The sequence below is a fragment of the Amblyomma maculatum genome, chromosome 2 (genome assembly GCF_055883805.1).
Source record: "Amblyomma maculatum isolate TAMU_Amacu chromosome 2, ASM5588380v1, whole genome shotgun sequence".
Classification (NCBI taxonomy): domain Eukaryota; kingdom Metazoa; phylum Arthropoda; class Arachnida; order Ixodida; family Ixodidae; genus Amblyomma; species Amblyomma maculatum.
Window position 1 is genome coordinate 10,474,662 of NC_139345.1, and position 20,809 is coordinate 10,495,470.

Sequence of the window (20,809 nt, forward strand, 5' to 3'; positions counted from 1 at the left end):
AGCTGTACAGCCTTTTCAGGCCACAGGGTTTGTTGTGGACAACTGGTGACACAAATACAATACACCCACTGCACAAGTAAAGAAAAAACTTAGTGATTTGAATACTCCTGGTCAAAAACCCTCAAACATACTCAGGTTCTCCAGTGATTAATACTGCGACCAAGGAGTCACTGCGTTTTGCTAGAAAATGAGTGAATATGAGGCCGGTCTCGGCCAACAATCCTGTTCTTCAAGAAAACAATGCACACTCACCATTGTGGTCATGAGCTTTGAGGTTGTTTGCCAGCTCCTCTGCATTAGCCTTCTTGGTGACAAAGATGAGAACACTGCCCACTGTACTCACATACAATGTGAAAAGAAAGAGAAGACAGGGAAAGAGATAACTTTGCAAAATATGCGCACACATCTACATACAACTAGACATCAATATCGATTTTCCATTAGAGTCACGTCAACAATGGTTTCCCTACATCTACAAGAGCTTTAGCTGCAACGAGTTGCAGGCATGGCGTGTAGATTGCGTGACACATTTCATTCGCTGTCCTCTCAACCTCATACTTGTGCAAGCAGCTTGCAGCCGAGCAAATAAAAAAATATGCACAAAGATACTGCTAACAGTATCTACATGACTGAAAACAATTCTGCTCACTAATCCAATCCAAAATGTCCAAGAGACCCCAAATTCAGTGTGCCTTTTATGACAAATCTCACAGGAATTGGGAATCTACAAGGCAGGTGAATATCGTCTGCGCCGTTGTCTGCTACAGTATGCAATTTTTACTTATCATGCTTCCATGTATAGCTGCAGAAGTTATACAGTTTGAACGACTAAATTACATTTCCAAAGATATGTAGCCCATACAGGAGCATATCAGATCAAATGAGAAGAGTGCACAATTTAGAGAGAAACAACTGCGAGATTCAGTGCTTCAATTTTGTGGCAGATATGTGTGACATTTCAACACAAACATCTCACAACATTAAAAATAAATAAATAAAACAACAGCTTCGAAATGACAGTGCATAATTTTTCATGCCCTTCTTAAGGTTCTCGCCAGCTATAAATGAAAGGCTGCTTTTACAGCTGCAAAGTGAAATAATAATAATAAAAAAAACTCTGGAAAGAAGTTTTTGTTGCATCCTATATCTCGAACAGGGGGCAACTCTAGCACGTACACGTTGTGGCATTTTAAACATGCATCGGCTTTGAAATGACTTCCCATATATCTTCTTAGTGGTTTACTACAAAATCAAAACAAAACCAAACATAAACATCTCTGCTGGCTGCAGTATCTTATTGATTTCTGCAGCACTTGAGCCAATGAAAATAAGGGAACAGGGAGTGGGCAGCGAGAGGAAACAAAAAAAGGAGAACAATAGGAAGTGGGATGTGCTTGGCTATTGTTAATAGAGCAGTGATTTCATAGGCCCAGCGTAAAATAGAAAATTACTTCGAAACCTTTGGCAAGCATGCAATCATGTAAGCCATACCCCCCACAGCAAGCCTAACACTGTGAAAGAAGTGCTACCACATCTTGCTCATGTTACGGCCAGTGCCGTTTTATACTCACCAGCAACAGTGACACAATATTTATTGCTTTAAGCCAACAAGTAGGCATAACTGTGCAAAACTGTGCAAACTGTGCATAACTGTGCAAAAGTCATCGCTAAAGGCTGGATTTCAATGGCTGCTATAAATGCAGTACCAGATTGCAAGCTACATCAGATCATTTCATGCTTGTCCTACAATGCTATGCATGTGTCCAAGAAGGTACAGTAGTGGCAGCAAAACTGGATGGACCATTAATGATCTTTACCACATGTTCTGGACTACTCCTTAAACGCCTTTTATTCCAAGAGAGCAAAATGCAATGTTACTTGCTTTTTAAGATATGCCAAGTAAAACAAATTGCATGCTTTGAATAAATTTTATGCGAGGTCCTAACATTCTCTTTGATGAAAAAATTTTCAATGAATGTAAAATGTGGCAGACAATGCCAAATGTATTGACACAGCTCAATAATTCGGATTTCAATGAACTTAGAAAAGTCGGAAAATTTGAGGTGTGAATTATTCAGTGATCCTAAAAAACCAGACAAAAGCCAGCTTTGTACCACAGTAAATTTAGTATTTCATGAAAGATGGGGCAATGATTGCCTGCTTTTGAGATGAGAACAGCTCGACACTGACTGCTTTTCAAGTTTCAGTAAATGCTTTATCATGAATGTCGAAGCCTAACTGCCCAAAAAATCAGATTCGAAAACAGGCTTGGTTTGGTTTGGTTTGGTTCATGGGGTTTAAATTCCCAAAGCAACTCATTCTGCGAGAAATGCCATAGTAGAGGGCTCTGAAAATTTTGACCACTTGGGGTTTTTAAATGTGCACTGACACAGATCAGCACACGGGTGCTTAGCTTTTTGTCTCCATCAAAAAGCGGCTGCTGTGGCCAGGATTCGATCCTGCATACTTGGGCACAGTAGTCGAGTGCCCTAACCACTGCATGCCCACAGCAGGTAGATTCACAATCAAGCCCTCCCCGCTCCTCCTCTCCTCACTCTTCTTCACTTGATTCTCTCAAGAATCAATGAATTTGCTACCTTGCCTGTCTACCTGCCCCAAAATGTCAAAGGTTGCCCTAGCAAGGGCCTCTAGTAGGGTTCTCCCTAGAAAATTTTGAGAGGTGGACATTTGCAGACCAGGGGTAGGGGTAGGGGTGTGGCTGTATAGACCAAATAGTAACAGTGACAATACAGCAGATGTCTTCAGGGAAAAAAATTTGACAGCAATGACAGCTGCGCAGCTTTTCTTTTCAGGAACCATCTTCCAGCACATGGCATGACCCCCAATCATTTGTTGGCTTTGTCTATGCATCAATGCCCCGCTAGTACTAGAGTGCACTATGTTTACGTTGGCCTTGTCCGAATGTGGGACGTTCAGTGGCATCGTACCATGATGAAAAACAGAAAGTTTTGAAAACGTAATGCGCCAGACAAGCAGCTGCCATACCATTGGTAATATTGCACGAAAAGGAAAATGCGTTTCCGATGTCAGCGCATGTTAAAGATCCCCAGGTGGTCGAAATTACTCCGTAGCCCTCCACTACGGGCTCTTTCTCTCTTTCCACTTTAACTCCCCCCTTCCTCCCTTCCCCTACGGTCCGGTTCAGGTGTCCACAGAAACAAGTGTGACAAATACTGCGCCTTTCCTTTTCTGTGAACCAATAATTATTATTATTATTATTTTTATTATTATTATTATTATTATTATTATTATTATTATTATTATTATTATTATTATTATTATTATTATTATTATTATTATTATTATTTTCAAAAACATAAACAATAAAAAAAGAAGTAACAGAAAAAAGTGGCGGCTAATCTGCCAGCACAGTGAAATCTAGTAACTTCAGTCTTAAAGAAAAATGTTCGAATTATCTGAAAGTTTGCCTTACTCAATGGTGCTAATAATTACCAAACACTATTTGCTTCACAGCATACTCTAAGAGCTGAGAAGCATGTGGATGCAAGAGAGAAAAATATGAGTGGGCATAAGAATGGTGTGACGCTATACCGAATACTGAAATGAATCTAAAGGGCCAGTGATGCACACTGCAGAGTCTGAAACTATGTGACTGGCCACACCACAGTCAAAGAAAGCTGTTGGCAGTGGGCAGCAAACCACTGCCCCACTGCGGGGAGAACCCTGGCCTCTAGTCGTTTTTCATAGTGCGAAGTAATAGGGGTGGAGCCCGCCCACAAGTGGCTTCTTCAAGTGTGAGGAAGCTTTACTGCACAAACAGCGAATGGCGTGTGTTCAGTGCACCATATTGCAGAAGTGGATAACCGAAAAAATACGCAAATAGGAGCAAGGGAAACAAGCGGTGCATGGCCAACAGCATCTTCAGCCATCGTCAGAAAGCTCCGAAAAGCGAAACCAAAACTAAGCAGTCAGACTGTTCTTAGAAATAGGGACATCCATTTTACACCATGCGAACTGTTGCAGGCACGCCAAAGATGCGTGGGCAATTCTGCAGCGTGCAATTCAGGTTTGAGTAAGGTCATTTTGGTTTTTGTTTGGTATGCCACTCTTACCTAAATGTGGCCTCCCTCCGGGAGCCTGTTTGAATTAACTGGTGCAACAGTTATCCAAATTAGCCAGTGTCCGACGTCGTGTTGGTAGATTGAGTTATTGAGACTTCCAAATTAATGGCAGCAAATTAATGAGATTTTACCACAGATTAGCAAAATATTTTGGGGGTTAATCCCTTCAAATGTGGTAACACCACATCTAAGTTGTGGGACATACAATTTGCAATCAGAGCAAAAGAGCATACATAATACACTGCACTGCATAATACACTGCACAATGTAATATCACTGCACGAAGTAGAGCAAAACACGTGACAATAAACCCAATACACCAGATTACATGCAGCTTTAGGCTTTCTCAATGTGCCATGTCCGTTTCATGAGCAGCTGAGGTGGTGTGTGTTGTTCCTACTCACCTGATGTGAATTCTACAAGGTGTGTGGTGAGCCAATTCCACTTGGAAGTCGGTGGGTTGCTGGGCATCACGAGCACTATCTGGGTCACATCCTCGTTGGCCTCTCCCACATCACCCTGGACCACCCTGATTGGGTCCGTCAGCACGTCACGTGCCAGGCGCTCAACTTTGCGTTTGAATGTGGCACTGAACATGAGTGCTGAAATAATAGGAAGCACACATGTACAGGAACGCCTGCTGAAGAGCACCCAGTAGAAAACTGTTGGCGCTCACTATGCAAACTATGCAGGATGATTATGGAATATGAAAGCCATGAAAAAAAAAAAAAAACTTTTTTTTTTTCATAGTCACAACTTGACCCTGACGGACACACTATGCAGGTTGCATACAGTTAAATTCATGGCTGCATGCTCAAGATTGACAGGAAATCAGTCCATGTCATGCTTTCTGTGTCCTGAACACTTTTTTGGGCAGCTCTGATTTTTGTTTTACTTGTGCTTTTGATAATCGTGCCTGCGTCGATGCACTGTCATTGCTACCTAGTCCTGGTCTGATGTACGTCATTCCTTGATGAAGTTGCTTTTGCTTTGCACTTTCTAAAAGCACAGTGATTGCTGTTGCTTATTACTTTTTAATTAATAATGTGGGTACTCACAAACCTGAAATATGTATTTATAAACAGTCAGTCAGAATGGCTAGAAATAAAAAATGGCTGTGAAAGAACTGTCATGCAAGAAAATCACTCCAAGAATGCTACAGCCTATTGCAGACCTTTCACAATGCTTGCAGAATTACGGAGATCCTATTCAAGAGTCATGAAAAAATAACACATTCATTGCCGGTGGTCAGACATGATAATGGTATTTTGCTTATTAACGTGAAAGCCTAATATACCCCACCAGCAATGAAACCTGGTGGGAGAGTGGTGGCAGTGTCCAGAGAAAGTAGCTCTGGAAAATTGGCAAGTTGTTATAGAGACAGTCACATGGTCGAGTGGTCCTGAAAATAGCTACTGCAGCAATCCAGTTATTAATCCAGCTTAGTCTTTCGCATTCACGGTGCATAAGCAGTCTTACATGCCCTCCATTTTTCTTTAAAGTTAGAAACATCACCACCATACAAATGAAATTTCCTAATTTCATATCACGAACAAGAAAAAATTAGATCTCTATATTCCATGCATGATAACTTAGGACAAAAGGTAGGGTAATTTTTTTAATAAAAATTTCTTTTACGATAAAAAAATCTCCATTTTTTTATGACCAAGAAGACTGGATGTCTCATTTGTGCCCATGCCTTTTGTTTGACCCAAAATATGACATGTTCAAAATCTGGGTGGAGACAAAACACGCCCAACCGTGTAGATTCCCATTCTATTTTCGCGAAAGGATGCAGTCATGGCTTGTGGGTTCTGAATTCTGGCAGTCATAGCCATTCTCTGTGGTGCAATCCGGAGCATCAATACAAGACCTAGCATTGAACTGACCACCACTTGTAGCTTTCGAATGCCATGAAATTTGTCCCTGTAATTGCCTGCACCAAATTCACTTATTGTTGATGGAAAAAATATTTTTTCTATAAAACTGGTACATCCAGCACACCCATGTAAACTAGACTGGCAACATTTATCGCCGTACACAAACCCACTCATCATGTAAGGTTCCATATTGGGGCCCTTGAAGTATCAATAAATAAGTAAACATGTGATGAGTGTGAAAGTCTTGAACACTTCATCTGCTGCTAACAAAGGTTTAGTGCACATCGCAAGACATTACAAACTCCTCTAGGATCACTTCAGCACGGAGCCCCATGTCTTGAGCATGTCCTCAGTCCCTGCTGAAATGGAGCTTTGGCTGCACATGGCACAAAAGCCTTATTTTAGTTACCTGAAGGACACGGGACTGACACATGCTTTGAAACTCGTCCGAGTGCGTGTGTGCGCGCATGCATGCATGTGTGCAAGCACGCGTGCGTTTATTATGTATGACTGACTGCTGTTTCAGGTTTTTTTTTTTTAATTTACTTTTCAGCCTCATCAGAAGCAGCATGCCACGCATACTATGAGGCAAACATCTCCTGCATTACACTTATTAAACTGCCTCTCTGTTAAAAGATATAACCGGAAAACTGATAATCTCCAAGAGAAGGTTAAGTACTATCTGGCAAAAAAAAATATAAAAAAATAAAGCTTCTCCTAGTATAGAATACAAACTTAAAAAAAAAAAAAAAAAAGAGCTGTTGCTAACTATGGGCAGTGGTGTGCGTCCGCTGAACAGTAAACAGAATAAGCTTTTATTATCGGACTATACAAAATTATTGTGCTCTTAATTTGGTCTTATGGATAGCTGTTTATCTGGGTAACCAGAAAAGCCTTAAAAGCAAACTGTGTTCTGCCACAGAGGAATTGTGCGTGGTAGTTACTACAGACTTGAGTTGTAGGACTAAAGCATATATTTTTAAGGATAAGTCAGCCCTGGATCCTATACAACTGGCTTGAAACTTGCTTTTCACTGTTGCTCTGCGATTTCATTCAAAAATTCTTTTTTTTTTTTCAGCTCTGGGGCTCATGTATGGCAGTTACTGAAATGACAAAAAACGAAGAAGTAGTCCTGGAAACATAGATTCTATACTAATCAGCAACGGCTGACCATCACTTTGCTGAATCCTGGCTACGCCACCCAGCCCTAAGTGCCACTTCAATATGGTGGCCGTCATCTTCTAGAAGTCCTACTCTTCAAAATTCTTGCCATTGGCAGCATGCACAAATCAGCTAAAGGTGACCTTGATTAAATGCATCCATGAGAAGACATGAAATGCAAATTAGTCCTCAATTTTTGGCAGAGAGCACTTCAAAAGATGTGCAGCTTTGCCTTTAGACAGCAAATGCATGAAAATATCTGCCAGAGTGGACATTTTCATGTTATATTAGGTGTTTCTTAAAGGCATGACGGCAAGGCAAAGTATGCCGTGTCTTAAAGGCATGACGGCAAGGCAAAGTATGCCATGTCTAGTGTTTAATCCCAGGCACGTGCCCCCGCCAGCGTCACGGGACGATGACGATAGTTTGTACAAATGAAAGAAGATCCATGGAGGGCTCACAATATTTAATCTCCCATATTGTTTTTCACCATTAGCAATGCCAGAACAACAGGAAAACAGAGAAGAGCACTTACTCTGCCTGTCAGGGCGAACGTGATCACAGATAGACCGTACCTGGGGCTCTGCAAATTCACAAACAGCTTGACTGGCAAGATGGACATGAGGTGAATGCAGACAGTGACGTAAGTAATGCAATGTGCAACCACCAATGACAATGCAGTTGTACAAAGGCTAAATATGGCTTTGGCATCAATAATTAAGCACTACTGCAGTCCTACCCTACTGTCCGTAAGTAGTGTTCTCACTGTCCGCTAACGGTTTACACATCATAACCACACGAAGCCTACATGAAGCATCAACTAATTAGGAAACGAGACACGTAAATATCGACATTAGCTCATAATATGAGGTGCTCTGCGAAGCCACAAAGGCTCCACTGTCCCAGAAAAGGTTAACACCACAACTCATTGATCGGTGCTCTGCTTTTCAAGTGCCAACTGATCTACATTTGTGGGATTCTTACGAAGATGTTTAAATACTAACTTTTTGTCATTATTAACATACTGGCCAGTTACCGTAAAAACCCACATATAATACGGACCCATATATAATATGAGGTGTAATTTCGGAATAGCAAAAACGAAAAAAAATGTTTTCATCCGCGTATAACGCGAGTGAGGAAAGATCAGCAGAACTATTTATTTGCGCTACATTTCGCGGTTGTCACGCGAATCATACATGCTCTGCGCCTTCGCGTCCAATGCTATCCCACACTAGGCAACAATAGTGCCACGAACGCACCTTCATGTGCTGCTGCTGTATTGCTCCCCTTCTCGTGCCGACATGCGTGATCAGAGAATTTCACGACCGTGATGAGAAGAGTACCTCACATTTGGCCCGCTAATTGGTTGTCTAGCTGTTCTAAAACCAATAGGCCGCTTCCAGCTCGGACGCGGGACGACAGCGCACAAGAAGCCGGTTACCATGCACTGCGTTCGCGCCTGTTCACGTCTAGCGTGGTCTAGCACCGCGTGCAGGTGCGAGGCGTGTGCGCTCTGGAAGTGTTCTCAGATTCGGGGTTTTTGCGATCGTCATCGTTCGGTATGGTATCGTCTGCCGAGAGTCTCTTGCTACAGACAGCTTTAAGTATAAAATCTCTTCCAGTACCTCTAAACGCGTTTGGTATCCCGCATTTCTCGAAAACGCGACCGACGCTCTCCTTGGGAGTACTGGTCAAGCGGCTGCGATTTGGCTATAGGGCACGGTAGCATGGCTGGAGAGGCTCGTGAGAGATAGTGTGAGGTGCGCTCGGCCTGTTTCTGACCGCATGCGCGTCATGGGAATTATGGTCGCGACGATCCCGGCGTCAGCGTGGTGAAACCGAAACCATCGAAACAGCCGACCGATGCCATTGCTAGATAGCGCCTCCACTCATTGGAGGCCTGATGCTGATAGTGCTGAATAATAAGGCCTGAACAGCAAATTTTTTCGGATCCGCATAAAACACAAGGCGGAAATCTGACATGATAAAACCGGAGGAAAAAAACCTTGTATTATATGCAGGTTTCTACGGTAAGTGACAGGCACAACCAAAAAATATACCCTCAATGGTCAGCAGCCTTTACCAAGAGGAAATAGATCATGTCTATCAGCGAACATTTCAAAAAAGATGCAATAAAGAGGCAGCACTTCCTTGGTGCAAGCTGCAGTGGGCTACAGAGCCTACTAGCGATGCAGAGAGGAGAGAGAAAATCATCAAAGACAAGAAAAGTGCAGGTCCGGTCAGGGGTCCCGTAACAACTGGCCCAAGACCCAGCCAAAAGAATGCTCTCTTACCAAAGCCCATGTCAAACATGCGGTCTGCTTCATCGAGCACCAGGAACGTCACACGTTCCAAGTTGGTGGCTTTCATTTTGATCATGTCAATCATGCGACCCTGCATGCACAGAAAGGCTCAGAATTAGACGATGCCAATTATAATGGCAAAACTGTGCATTCTTGGGCATGTGGTAAAGACATACATTTCCCATGTAAGAGCAGTGAAGGCACACAGCAAAACACTCACAGGTGTGGCGACAACAATCTCAGCTCCTTCTTCGAGTGCTTTAGACTGCTCCCACTTGCTGCCGCCACCAAAGCAGCAGGCAGCGGCCACTCCGTACACCTTGCCAAACCGCTTGGCTTCAAGGTATATCTGCAACAGTAGATTTTTGAGCATGCTGGTTTTCCACCTTCTTGAACCAACCAGCCCGAAACACAGCAAGGAAAAGTACATTGATGTGGGCACGTGTACGTGTTGTGCACGCACAAATGAAGTCTGTGTGCATGTGTTCACACTGCTTGTTTCAAGCATACCTACAAGCCCCGTATAAGGCAAGCTGTTGTAAGGTGGTAAGAAAGCAAGAGCCCTGCTGACTGATTGCGAACACAACACTCACCTGTTGGGCCAATTCCCTGGTAGGTGCCAAAATCAGGCCAATGGGACCTTCACCAGGTGCAAGCTCCCTCTATACACCACCAATGAAAACAAGGTACTGATGAAATCAGACGTTAACAAAATGTGCCCGGAATCATCTTTGACAGCTGAATTCCAGCTTACACTCTATGCACAGCCACAGAGATTAGAAGGCAGCCTCAAGTTTACCTAACTGGGCAAATATTTTGTAGAAGAAAAAGGAAAATAAAGACTCAGCACATCTTTCACTGGTGCTGACACCAGACCATATCGCTAATGCAACGGCAGCCTTTTAATTGTTTTGCCTTCCAGAGCTTTGAAGTGCTGCGAACACAGAAGAGTGCTATCGCAAAGCTTTATTCGCAGTAACCGTGTGCACAGTGGCCAGCTTGCTTTCGACAAGGCTGTGCACATGTATGCTCAAAGTCAAACGTTTTTGAATGCAACATTAGCAAAATAAATTTGATTTCATCACTGTCCTTTTATATAGAGTTTTTCATTACCCTCGAGGAAACCGGTTTGACTGGGCTGTTGAGGTGGGCAGTCGTCAACTCTTTCTTGTGCTACAAGAACAGCCCAGCACCCAATATGGCAGCACCCTTCACCCCTTTATAAAATCGTCTATAGTCAGGGACAAATAGATGCAGTCTGATTCTTCACAGTGCACCATTAAATCTTGAGCAATGCATTCTCAATGAATATTGTTTCGTTGACTGGGTTTTTCCCAAAGCGACTCAGGTTATGGGAGATGCTGCAGTGAAGGGCTCCAGAAATTTCGACCACCTGGGATTCTTTAACATGCACTGACATCACACAGCACATTTACACCTATCTTATCGCCTGCATCGAAAAGCGGCCGCCGCGGCCGGAATTCGATCCCGCATCCTTGGGCACAGTAGTCAAGCACCCTAACTGCTGCACCACCACGATGAATACAAATTGAGTGCTTCGCCAAAGTTGCGCTGTACCGGAAGGGATGCACAAGCTGAGAGAACTGGCGACATGGTGGATACACAGTTGTCACAAGAGCCAGAGAAGGATGACGCAGCAGTAGCACTCACTTGTCACTAGCCAGACAGCAAGTGTCAAAAAAGCGAAAATCCAGCTACACGTGCGACCAAACACGAAGATGTCCACACCTTATACTTTTTTCACAGACGTTGCATAGTTAAGTAGGCTCCTCCACTGCATTTAAGGCCGCTGACACGAAGCCATGCACAAGAACCACGACAAAGTGAGGCGTGGGCGAGGCATGGACGATTCACCACTGCAGTAAATATTGCTACAACAGATGAAGATAGAAAGGGGTGACAGCCCATAAATTTAGTTTGGCATCATGTACAATTACATTTCTTTTTTGGTGAGATGCGGCTCGGACTGTAATCACCTGTTCTATAGGGTGCGGCCAAATCGAAATCATTATAGTTCTGTCACTGTCACCAAAAATGCTGACTAAATGAGGTCCAGTCTCTCACTCCACCAATTGCAAAATCTCAACTTTCAGAAATCAACTTTCACTTGCGTTTTTGCCTTACGGTTCCGCCATATACGACCGCAATTTTTTTTCTATTGGTGGTGGCATTTTTTTGTGCAAGCAAAGCTCCAAGTACAATCATTTTTGTGTTAATTGGTATTGAATCGAATGACTGAGCTGACATAAAGATCAAAATATATTCTAAGCCACTATTTTACCGAACAGGGGTATTACATAATATTACTGGCAAAATATTATGTACACATAGAAAATAGCATGCATGAAAAAAAAAAAAAAAGCTGCGCTCTGAAATAAGCATTAGAAAAGTTGTCAATTTAAAAAAATTAAAATCCCAACTTCTGCCTATAAGCAAACACTAATGCCACCCACATGTACCGAGAAGCTAACCTAGGGCTCGATAATTGGCGACTGAAATAATACAAGCCTGCCTTGCAAATCAAACTGAGTGCCTGACCCTCACCATTACCAGACATCTCTTGCTGCAATGCCTCGACTCAAATCAGTCATCAAGGACCACTTCACACTCATTCCTAGAATTTCTATGTACCCCTGCCACCACCCTGGATTCTAAAAGGTACTAGCCAAGGCGCTGAGTTGTATCTAAAGCATATTGCAACAAGTATGCAACACGGAAACAGCTCAATACCTTGATCGCAAAGCCACTAGCATAGATACGGTTGGCACAGTACACATGCCAACAGCCATCATCATGAAAGGCAGAGGTAGCAGCCCTTAGGCTAACCACTGTCCCGAGCCCCACTTTCCAGGAGGAAGCAGTGCTGTCCAGCTCCGGTCTGGGCTGGTCATCCTGGCCAGCATCACCATCATTGGCTCCGTAATTGTATCAACCATCACTGCTTACTTCTCACAGACTGTTCCCGTGAATAAGGTCATGCAGTTCGTTCAAGAATATTTGCAGCGATACGAGACTTAACAGCTTTCGCTGGAATATGCTACGTTAAACTGTTATGGTAACCACTAAGAAATTTTTTACAGACCATCAAAGACAGGTCAAAAGATGACAACCTCGCCTGCAGAGCAGGGAACAATAAAAGCTGCGACTTCAAGCCAGAAAGCGACACAACACAGCCACATGAAGCTCTCTATACCCAGCGATCTGCTCTATGTCCTCACAGGTCTAAAGACCAATATCAGCATGCGTGGCAACACAGCAAAGCTGTGCTTGGTAAGCTTCTTCAATGAATTGAATTTCAACTTTACTACTCGACTTTCAGTTTCTAATCTCCTTGATCTTTGTCATGAGGACCACTTTCTAGTGAGACATTAATACATCAGAACTAAACTAATACATTTCATGGCAGCTTGTCTTGCCCAGAACATGGTTTACGCTCATAATTTTTTTCCACACTTGCTATTCCTGAAGACTTGCGCACCAACTGGTGCCCAAAGCTGCTTCACGCAAGCAAAGAAGGGCCACAGCTAACACAAATCTAAAAAGGAAGCCATTCTATTCAGATAGAGTGAAAAAAACAATATTTTCCGAGAAAAATGAAATGATATAGGCTTCAAACACCAAGTGCTACTCACCTGATCCATGATGTGTGTCAGAAGAGGCCATATGAAAGCAGCAGTTTTGCCCGAGCCTGTCTTGGCAATGCCAATCATATCTCGGCCACTTAGCGCAACTGGGACACCCTGCATGCATACAACCATGTTGCAACTATGAGTCAAATGCAGCTCGACTGCACCACTACCTGAAAGTTACCAATATCATTTGATCAACACAACCAATAGAATCTCATGAGTATTCAATAACACATTCCTCACTTAACTGCCAATGCCACTTCACAGCACGACAACAGAACAAAGGAGACAAATTTCAAGAACTGACTCTTTAGAAAGATTTTATAGCCTAAAATTTTTTTTTGCTTCGAGAAGAAAGTAAAACAGTGCAATAAGATGGAAGATGAATGAAAGGATAAAGAATGAAGAGGTGCAATTTTTTTCCGCGTATTTCTAAATGTATCCGCAAGCTTAAATCAAACTTCTCATCGAATCAATTTTTGTTTTTCTATGATTGTAACCTGCTGTTCACAAAATAATTAAACAGTGAACAAGAAGTGGCCTCTAAAAGGCACCACATTAAACATCTTCATGCTTCTTCATGAAATGTTGCACTGAGACAAACAAAATGACAAAAACACTACATAATACAATATGTATATTGCAACACATATACTATAAGATACTCATTACTACGCCAGGATATCATTAACTGCAGTTTACCTGTGCTTGAATGGGAGATGGTTGTGAGTACTCTGCTTTGCGGATTGCCTTCAGTAATGCTTCGTCAAATCCCAGGTGGCCGAAGCTCGTTACAGGCTTTGGTGGACAGGCCCCGGTCACTTTGACCCCAAGTTTCACACGTAGTTCATCCACTTCAGCTGCACTAAGTGCAGCTATTTCCTCATGCTCAACGTAGAAGTTCTTAGTGAACTTCTGATATTCTATCGTCGAGTGGTCAATAGGGGGCAATGGATCAATGTACTGTATAAAAAAGAAAAAAAAAATGCAAAAGGTTGGTCAAATCAGACAAAGATGAGCACATAAGGCACATTGCTCTCCTTTAGTGAGCTCAGAAAACACACACGTAAGTACACATGGATATCACTCAATTAAAAAGTGGCAAATGCCCCTCAAACGAGGTACTTCAACCGCTGTCGTCAACCTATTGCAACTGTGTGGTAGTCAATCACTTTGCACCTTCCAGCCACCTGCAATGCCACAGCAGCTCTAGGGCAGTTGATCACAATGTCCCAACAAGAGGCCAGTGATATGGATCTGCCTTGGAAGGTATTTGTTGCTTTGTTCTAGAGTTGCACCTGACTGTAAAATGTTTCGTTTGGTTTGGTTTATGGGGCCTAACGTCCCAAAGCGGCCCAGGCTATGAGAAGTGCAGTAGTGAAGGGCTCCAGAAATTTAGACAACCTGTGGTTCTTAAACTTGCACCGACATCGCATGGCACCTGAACGGTTTGCTTTTAAACCTCCATTGAAATGTGGCCATCGCAGCTGGGATTTGATCCAGCATCCTTGAGAAATGCATAGAGCACCCTAACCACTACACCACTGCAGTGGGTGACTGTAAAATGTGAGCCCCGTCCGGTGATGAAACATGGCCAAAAATGAAAGAGACTTCTCTGAAAGACATTATGACTGCAATAAACTAAAAGGGACAAGAAATTTACTCGCATACCAGTGTTTTCTTTTTCTTTTTTGTAGAAGCCAATTACACACACAGGAGACAAAGAAGCATTGTGCAGTTTTACAGTGAAGTGTTGTAGCTTTACTGCTTAAATTACCGCCCTGTAAACAGTTATACATAACATTTGACTAAAATTACTGATATTTTCAGATAAACGACCGACAAAATGGTATTAAAACTCAAAGGTTAATTTTGTGTTAATGCATTCAATTCAGCTAAGCAGCTTCCACATAATCCATGGTTTGTGGAAGCCGCATGCCCCCAGGAAAAGCACACACAGCATATGTCAGCAAAACAGCAAATGCCCCTAGCAACTAATAATGTGAAGCAGTTGAGCAGTTCACAGAAATACATTATATATTACAAGAGCCAGAGCCTATTGAGTCATAAGATGGATTTGTAGCCACCCTTTGTTACATCAGGCACCCAATGTGTTATGACTTACCTGTACACATATAAATTTAGTGAAATCTGCTAATTACTCTCTTTAAGGGCAAGAATAAATTTTCTACCTCTGCACATGAATTCATTGCACGAAAATGGGTCACAGTACAAAACGGGATAACTGCAACTACAGTAAAACATGCTTTTTTTTTTTTTTTTTTTTTTTTTTTTTTTTGCTTTTGCATATAGCTTGCACAGGTGAACCAGTTCTGACAGCATTCTGAACCGCCAATTATTTACTGCTCCTATACAGCTCAAGTGACAAATGTGGTCAATACAGACTCTCGTCAGTTTTAGTGCCACAACATGGATGCATGCTGAAATGACCACTGCACCTTGGACTTGACTGGGGCAATAGGATTACCGTCTTCATCGTACTCCAGCTCAATGTCACTGTCGTCTTTGTCCGCTCCGGCATTAGGATTCTCTTCAATGTAACGATAGTATGATTCCTCATCATCTTCATTTTCAATGTCATCTCGAACACCCCTATGAAAGAAAAGTTTAAATTGGACAGTGTGAAACAAGAAAGAATGAATAGAGTACAAAGCAAATGTCGCTTAGTTTTAGCACACAGATTAAGCAAAAATTAAGATAAATAAACAGCGATAATACAAGAAAATAAATACACAAAGCAGAACACAGCAAAAACCTCAAGCAGGCTGCATGGCAAAACTCCGCCTCCTGTAAACTAGCAGAACAATTAATTTACACAACAGGCTAAAATGAATAAAACAAACCATTGTGACTGTGTGCCAGATTTCAGCAGGGCACCTTGAAAGAACCACATGTGACTGCCAATATGTTTGTCTAAAGCACACATCTAACACATGTACAATTCTTATTTAACCACAAAAACGGGCTTCCTTGTCTTGCTGCAGAAGTACATCTATATGAAATAAAATAAATGATTTATGCGTACTTATGTGCTTCAAGCACAAAGAATTCTATGATGAGTGACTGCCTCCAAGTAGACTAAAAAAGACACCATCTTTCCTTGCAAAATCTGCATCAAGAAAAATTGCATGCGTTACACATCCTGCTTACTTCAATTCTTCTTTCGATTTGGTCTCTTTTTCAGGCATCTTGCTGTTTTTGGAAAATGAAGGCTTCTTGTCTTTCTCCAGCTTTTTCTGCCAACAGAAAGCAGAGTTGTTCATGCATCCACCAATGAATAATGATGTCTGTTTGCATGCAATGTAAAGTAATAATGTAATACTATATAATTTTGTGTAGTTGCAATACTGGGTCAAACAACCTTCAGCAGACCACACTGCAATGTACACACTGCAGCTTGACCACACTGCAATATAGAACAAAAAACCAATACTGATGCCCACCAAACCTTTTTTGTCAACCTCGAAATGGCGAGAAACTAAGAACTTATCTAGCTCTCACTTGTGCATGCTACAAATTGTGCTCGACAACATTAGGACATGCTTCAAGAAATGTGGTTCAGTTTGGTTTAAAATGCTTAGTGTTCTAAAAGATTCAAAGTGGCTATGAGGATTGCCAACATGAAGGACACTGCGAATTTTGATTACCTGAAGTTCATTAACGCGCACTGACATCGTACTGTAAACAGGTGCCTTGCTTTTTCCCTCCATCAAAAAGCAGTAGCTGCAGCCGGGATTCAATCTGCATCGCTGGGATGAATAGTTGAGTGCCCTAACCATTGACGCACTCTGATGGGGCATAAAAATGTGCACTTATGCATGTTAACTTCATTGTTTGTCCATAACTTTTCCCTGACCTCGTCTGTTTTTCACTGTCGTGTTTTATGAAGGATGGCCAATTAGCCCACATTTCTGCTCTTCTGGACTACTGGCTAAAGTACAGTTGAACCTTCTGAATATACTAGCAATTTCAAGAACCTGCAGCACATTAAGCCAAGTTGTAGAGCAGCAACTAATGTTAAGCAATGTACTGTCATTTCAACCACATAATATGAAACAAAATGAACAAGGATCATGAAAAAGCCTCTGTCCGCTAGCCAACATTACAGCGAAAGGACTTGTCTTCTGAGGCAAGTCCTCTTGTCAAAACGTTGGCTGGTGGACTGAAGCTTCCCCATAATCCTTGATTACTTTGTTTTGCATCGTCAACAATATCATTTTCCTGCCTTCTCTGTACTTCAGGTCTTCAGTTAGAATACGCCAGTGCAAAACCCACTGTATTTTGACAAGTAAGGGACCCAGAAACACATTGCTGTGAAAAATGAAAGCGAGCAGAGATCTTCCCCGTTGTAAAATTAGTAAAACAAATGTGCAAGCTTCAAGAATTTTTGGTTCAAAGTAGTCTGGATAGGGAAAATCAAGACACCAACCTCAATGTCAGCCATGTAGGCATCAAGAGGGTCTTCTTCACTGTCCGAGGATGCCTGCTCTTTCTGCAGCTGCTGCTGTTCATCCCATGTTGGGCTTCCAGGAGCTGGGATGTAGGCCAGTTGCCCACCTCTCCCGTCATCCTCGTCCTGCTCAAAGTACCTATAAAAGCCGACATGCACACTTCAGCTCAGTATGGTCTATAACATGCTACCAAAACAGTATGTTATTTGCCTTTTAGAGTGCTTTAAGAGGTTATGATATGCACTTCCAAATGTGATGGCACTGTGGGGAACCTTACAGATACGAGTGGCAGTTAAATGCACTAAGTATCCAACGTTGACAAGTCCACAGCCCTTTGCGACGAGACTTTGAATTGATAATTCACTCCGAATATTAAGCTAAGCATGGCAGTATTCAGCCAAAAACAGCAAAAAAATATGGAAAATAACTCTACGTACACACGTAAGCCAGAGTTACGCATTTTACGGCTGCTTTGAAATGTACTAAACTCTCTTCCCGCATTAATGGGGCGATAGAACAGCCTGCATTTGCTAGAAAGCACGCATTTGTGAGCATGCCAGTCAGTCTTCTAGACTTAAAGGGCGTTCATTCTTCCGTGGCGGAGCGGACGAAAATCCAAGAGCGCACATTCCTGATTACTGGCACTATGTGCGTGGGTACTTTATGAAACTGTTTTATGTATGACAGTAGGTACTTTTACAGGAACAGTTTCAAAACAGCGTTGTGAACTTTAGCTTGGATTTTGCGTGAACTCGCTTATCGCCTGCGCGACTTTTTGTACTTGGTTAAACGGCATATAAACTTCATGTGAAGTAGCGATTTCCTTCCATAGTTATGACATTGCGATCTGCCTGCGGTTCTCGAAAGGCGCCAAAACTGGAAGAGGAATGGCGATGATATAATACAGCAAACGACGAGTACTTACTCTTCTTCGGTCTTCGGTCGCTTGCGAAGGTTTCCATAGTTGATGTCCAAAGCATTTTGAGTTATGGTGCTAAGACCAGTGTAGCCACGCCTGTTGACGACGGGCAGAGCTGGCACAGGTGCTTCCGGCGGTAGAGCGCTGCGGCCAAGTTGCACATCGGGTTTCTTGGATGACACCGCGAAGCTTCCGAAGCCAAAGCCTTTCGGTCGTCCCTCGCCTCCTTTATGGAACATATCTGCTTAGTCCAGCAAGTCGGTGATCAGTGCGCCCGTCGCTTCGTTACGGCGTGGCCCACAGGATAAGACCGCCGACAACGAGAGTGAATAAAAACAGTGTAGCGAGCACGCTTGTGCTAATTGAAAACAAGCCGCAGGGTTCGTACCGACGTTTTTTTTTTCTTCTTTTAGCTCACGCCCGAACACCGCGTTCGCTAGGGAAGCAATGCAACCCCAGCAGCACAACTATTTTGAACATTATGTACAACGAAATTCAAGAGGATACGAGAAAAACAACGTTCTTATCCAACGCTCACAACCACAACTTACAACCCCGCAAAATACAAAATAGCCGTAAGGTTTTGTGGATTGCTTTGGATTAAGCTGGATAAATTATATCAATTGTCTCGGATTGGTATGTTGGCTCTGTCATGCTCAAGAAATCTTCCGTATCAGTATTTTGTTTTCTTGATTGGTGTTTTTACCTGCTTTAGAGAAATGGCGCCCGAAAACGAATAATCGAGAGCGGCATCCGCTATCACGACAGATGCAGAAATCGACAAAAAAAAAAAAAAAACACGAAAATTCCGATTTTTTTTTTTTATGGCCTCGCGGGGAAATTTCAAACATCCTACAACGCCCACGTAAAACGTGACCAACGTGACGTTACGGGTGTAACGAACGTGATTAAAGAGGGCATGTAAGTCTCAAAAAATGATTAATGACCAAGGGTTGAACGCTACTGCTGCGCGAATAGAGAGATTCAGATTGAGATTAATGCGCTTCAACTACGCAATAGAGCATGTGCCCGGCAAGGAGCTATGAACAGCAGATGCCCTCTCACGGTCCCCTGTAGAGCCTCCTAACAAGATGGAAGAGGAGCATTACAGTGCAAAGCGGTCTCATGGTGAAGGACAATATCGTTTGATAATACGGAACTCGCTAAGAGACAAGGTGTTGTCACAGCTACATGCAGCTGGCCACCAAGGAGTGTCCAAGTGAAGACAACGAGCCAAAATGTCAGTTTGGTGGCCGAGGCTGAACAGTCAGATACAAGAAGTTGTTGCTAACTGCTCAAAGTGCATCCATGAGCGCATCTCGAAAATGGAACATGACTGCGTCGGAGCTTCCAGACTATCCATGGCAGTGAGTGGATATCTGATCTGTTCGAGTTGAACGGTAGCCACTATACCGTGCTGTGGTGGAATATTACTCCATATACATCGGGGTTTGTCTACGGCGCCGAACATCAGAAGCTGTTGCTGTCCTCAAGTCTCTGTTTGCCCGCCACGGAATACCGAAGGTATTCAGGTCAGACAAAGGGCCACAGTTTACATCCGAGAATTTTGAAGAATTCACAACCAACTACGGGATGCATCACATCCGCACTATCCGAAAAGTAATGGAGAGGCAGAACGAATCTTAATGGCTAAGGACATGTTAAAGAAGGCTGAAGGCCCTGACCTCACAGTTTTAATCTACATGACTACTGCAAGATCCGGCGGATTCAGTCGAGCTCATCTGTTAATGGGACGCCAACTGCGCACTACGCTTCCAATATTACCTTCACAGTTGATCTCGAAAATGCCCAACCACGGTGAATTTCGGAGGATCGAGACAAAGAAGAGAAACGAAGGCAGGTACAAGGATACAACCAATGGCTCGGGGCGAATAGCCACAAGGAGCTGCCCATTGGGACCTCTGTATAGGTCAGAGACCCCGGCACAGCTGGACGAATTATCGACAAAACAGAAAACCCAAGATCTTTTGTGGTAGAGACACCGTCATCGCAACTTATCAGAAACTCATATCCCTTGGCTCCCCAGCAAACAAAAGGTAGTCCCCAGGTGATATGCCGGCAAGAGGAAGTTGAATATGAACAAAGTTGTGGTACCAGAAGATCAATAAGCAAGTCCCTGTCCCGTAGAACAAGAGATAAACGTCAGTGAGCGAGAACAAGAGCAGCAACGCCTACAAACCAGAAGTGGACGTCGAATACCTGACCCGCAAAGTTTTACGGATTGGAGCAGCCTTCCTTCGGGAGAAAGGGAGATGTGGCAATATTTCGTAACGATGTTTACAATGAAGCCCTCAAAG

General features: G+C 42.9%; 1 protein-coding gene across 1 annotated transcript in view; it reads right to left on the reverse strand.

Annotated features, from left to right (window-relative positions):
* Positions 1-19,080, reverse strand: part of LOC146197926 (ATP-dependent RNA helicase DDX42-like) — a 35,009-nt gene extending 15,929 nt beyond the window's left edge. Inside the window, exons 1-12 of the mRNA XM_084593204.1 lie at positions 18,498-19,080; positions 17,551-17,710; positions 16,272-16,357; positions 15,560-15,713; positions 13,803-14,063; positions 13,104-13,211; positions 10,044-10,112; positions 9,671-9,799; positions 9,442-9,541; positions 7,680-7,727; positions 4,508-4,705; positions 253-333 (exon numbers count right to left, since the gene is read on the reverse strand). Of these exons, the coding sequence (XP_084449330.1) occupies positions 253-333; positions 4,508-4,705; positions 7,680-7,727; positions 9,442-9,541; positions 9,671-9,799; positions 10,044-10,112; positions 13,104-13,211; positions 13,803-14,063; positions 15,560-15,713; positions 16,272-16,357; positions 17,551-17,710; positions 18,498-18,730 (1,627 nt within the window). The 5' untranslated portion in view covers positions 18,731-19,080. The remainder of the gene's footprint in view (positions 1-252; positions 334-4,507; positions 4,706-7,679; positions 7,728-9,441; positions 9,542-9,670; positions 9,800-10,043; positions 10,113-13,103; positions 13,212-13,802; positions 14,064-15,559; positions 15,714-16,271; positions 16,358-17,550; positions 17,711-18,497) is intronic.
* Between the last annotated feature and the right edge of the window lie 1,729 nt (positions 19,081-20,809).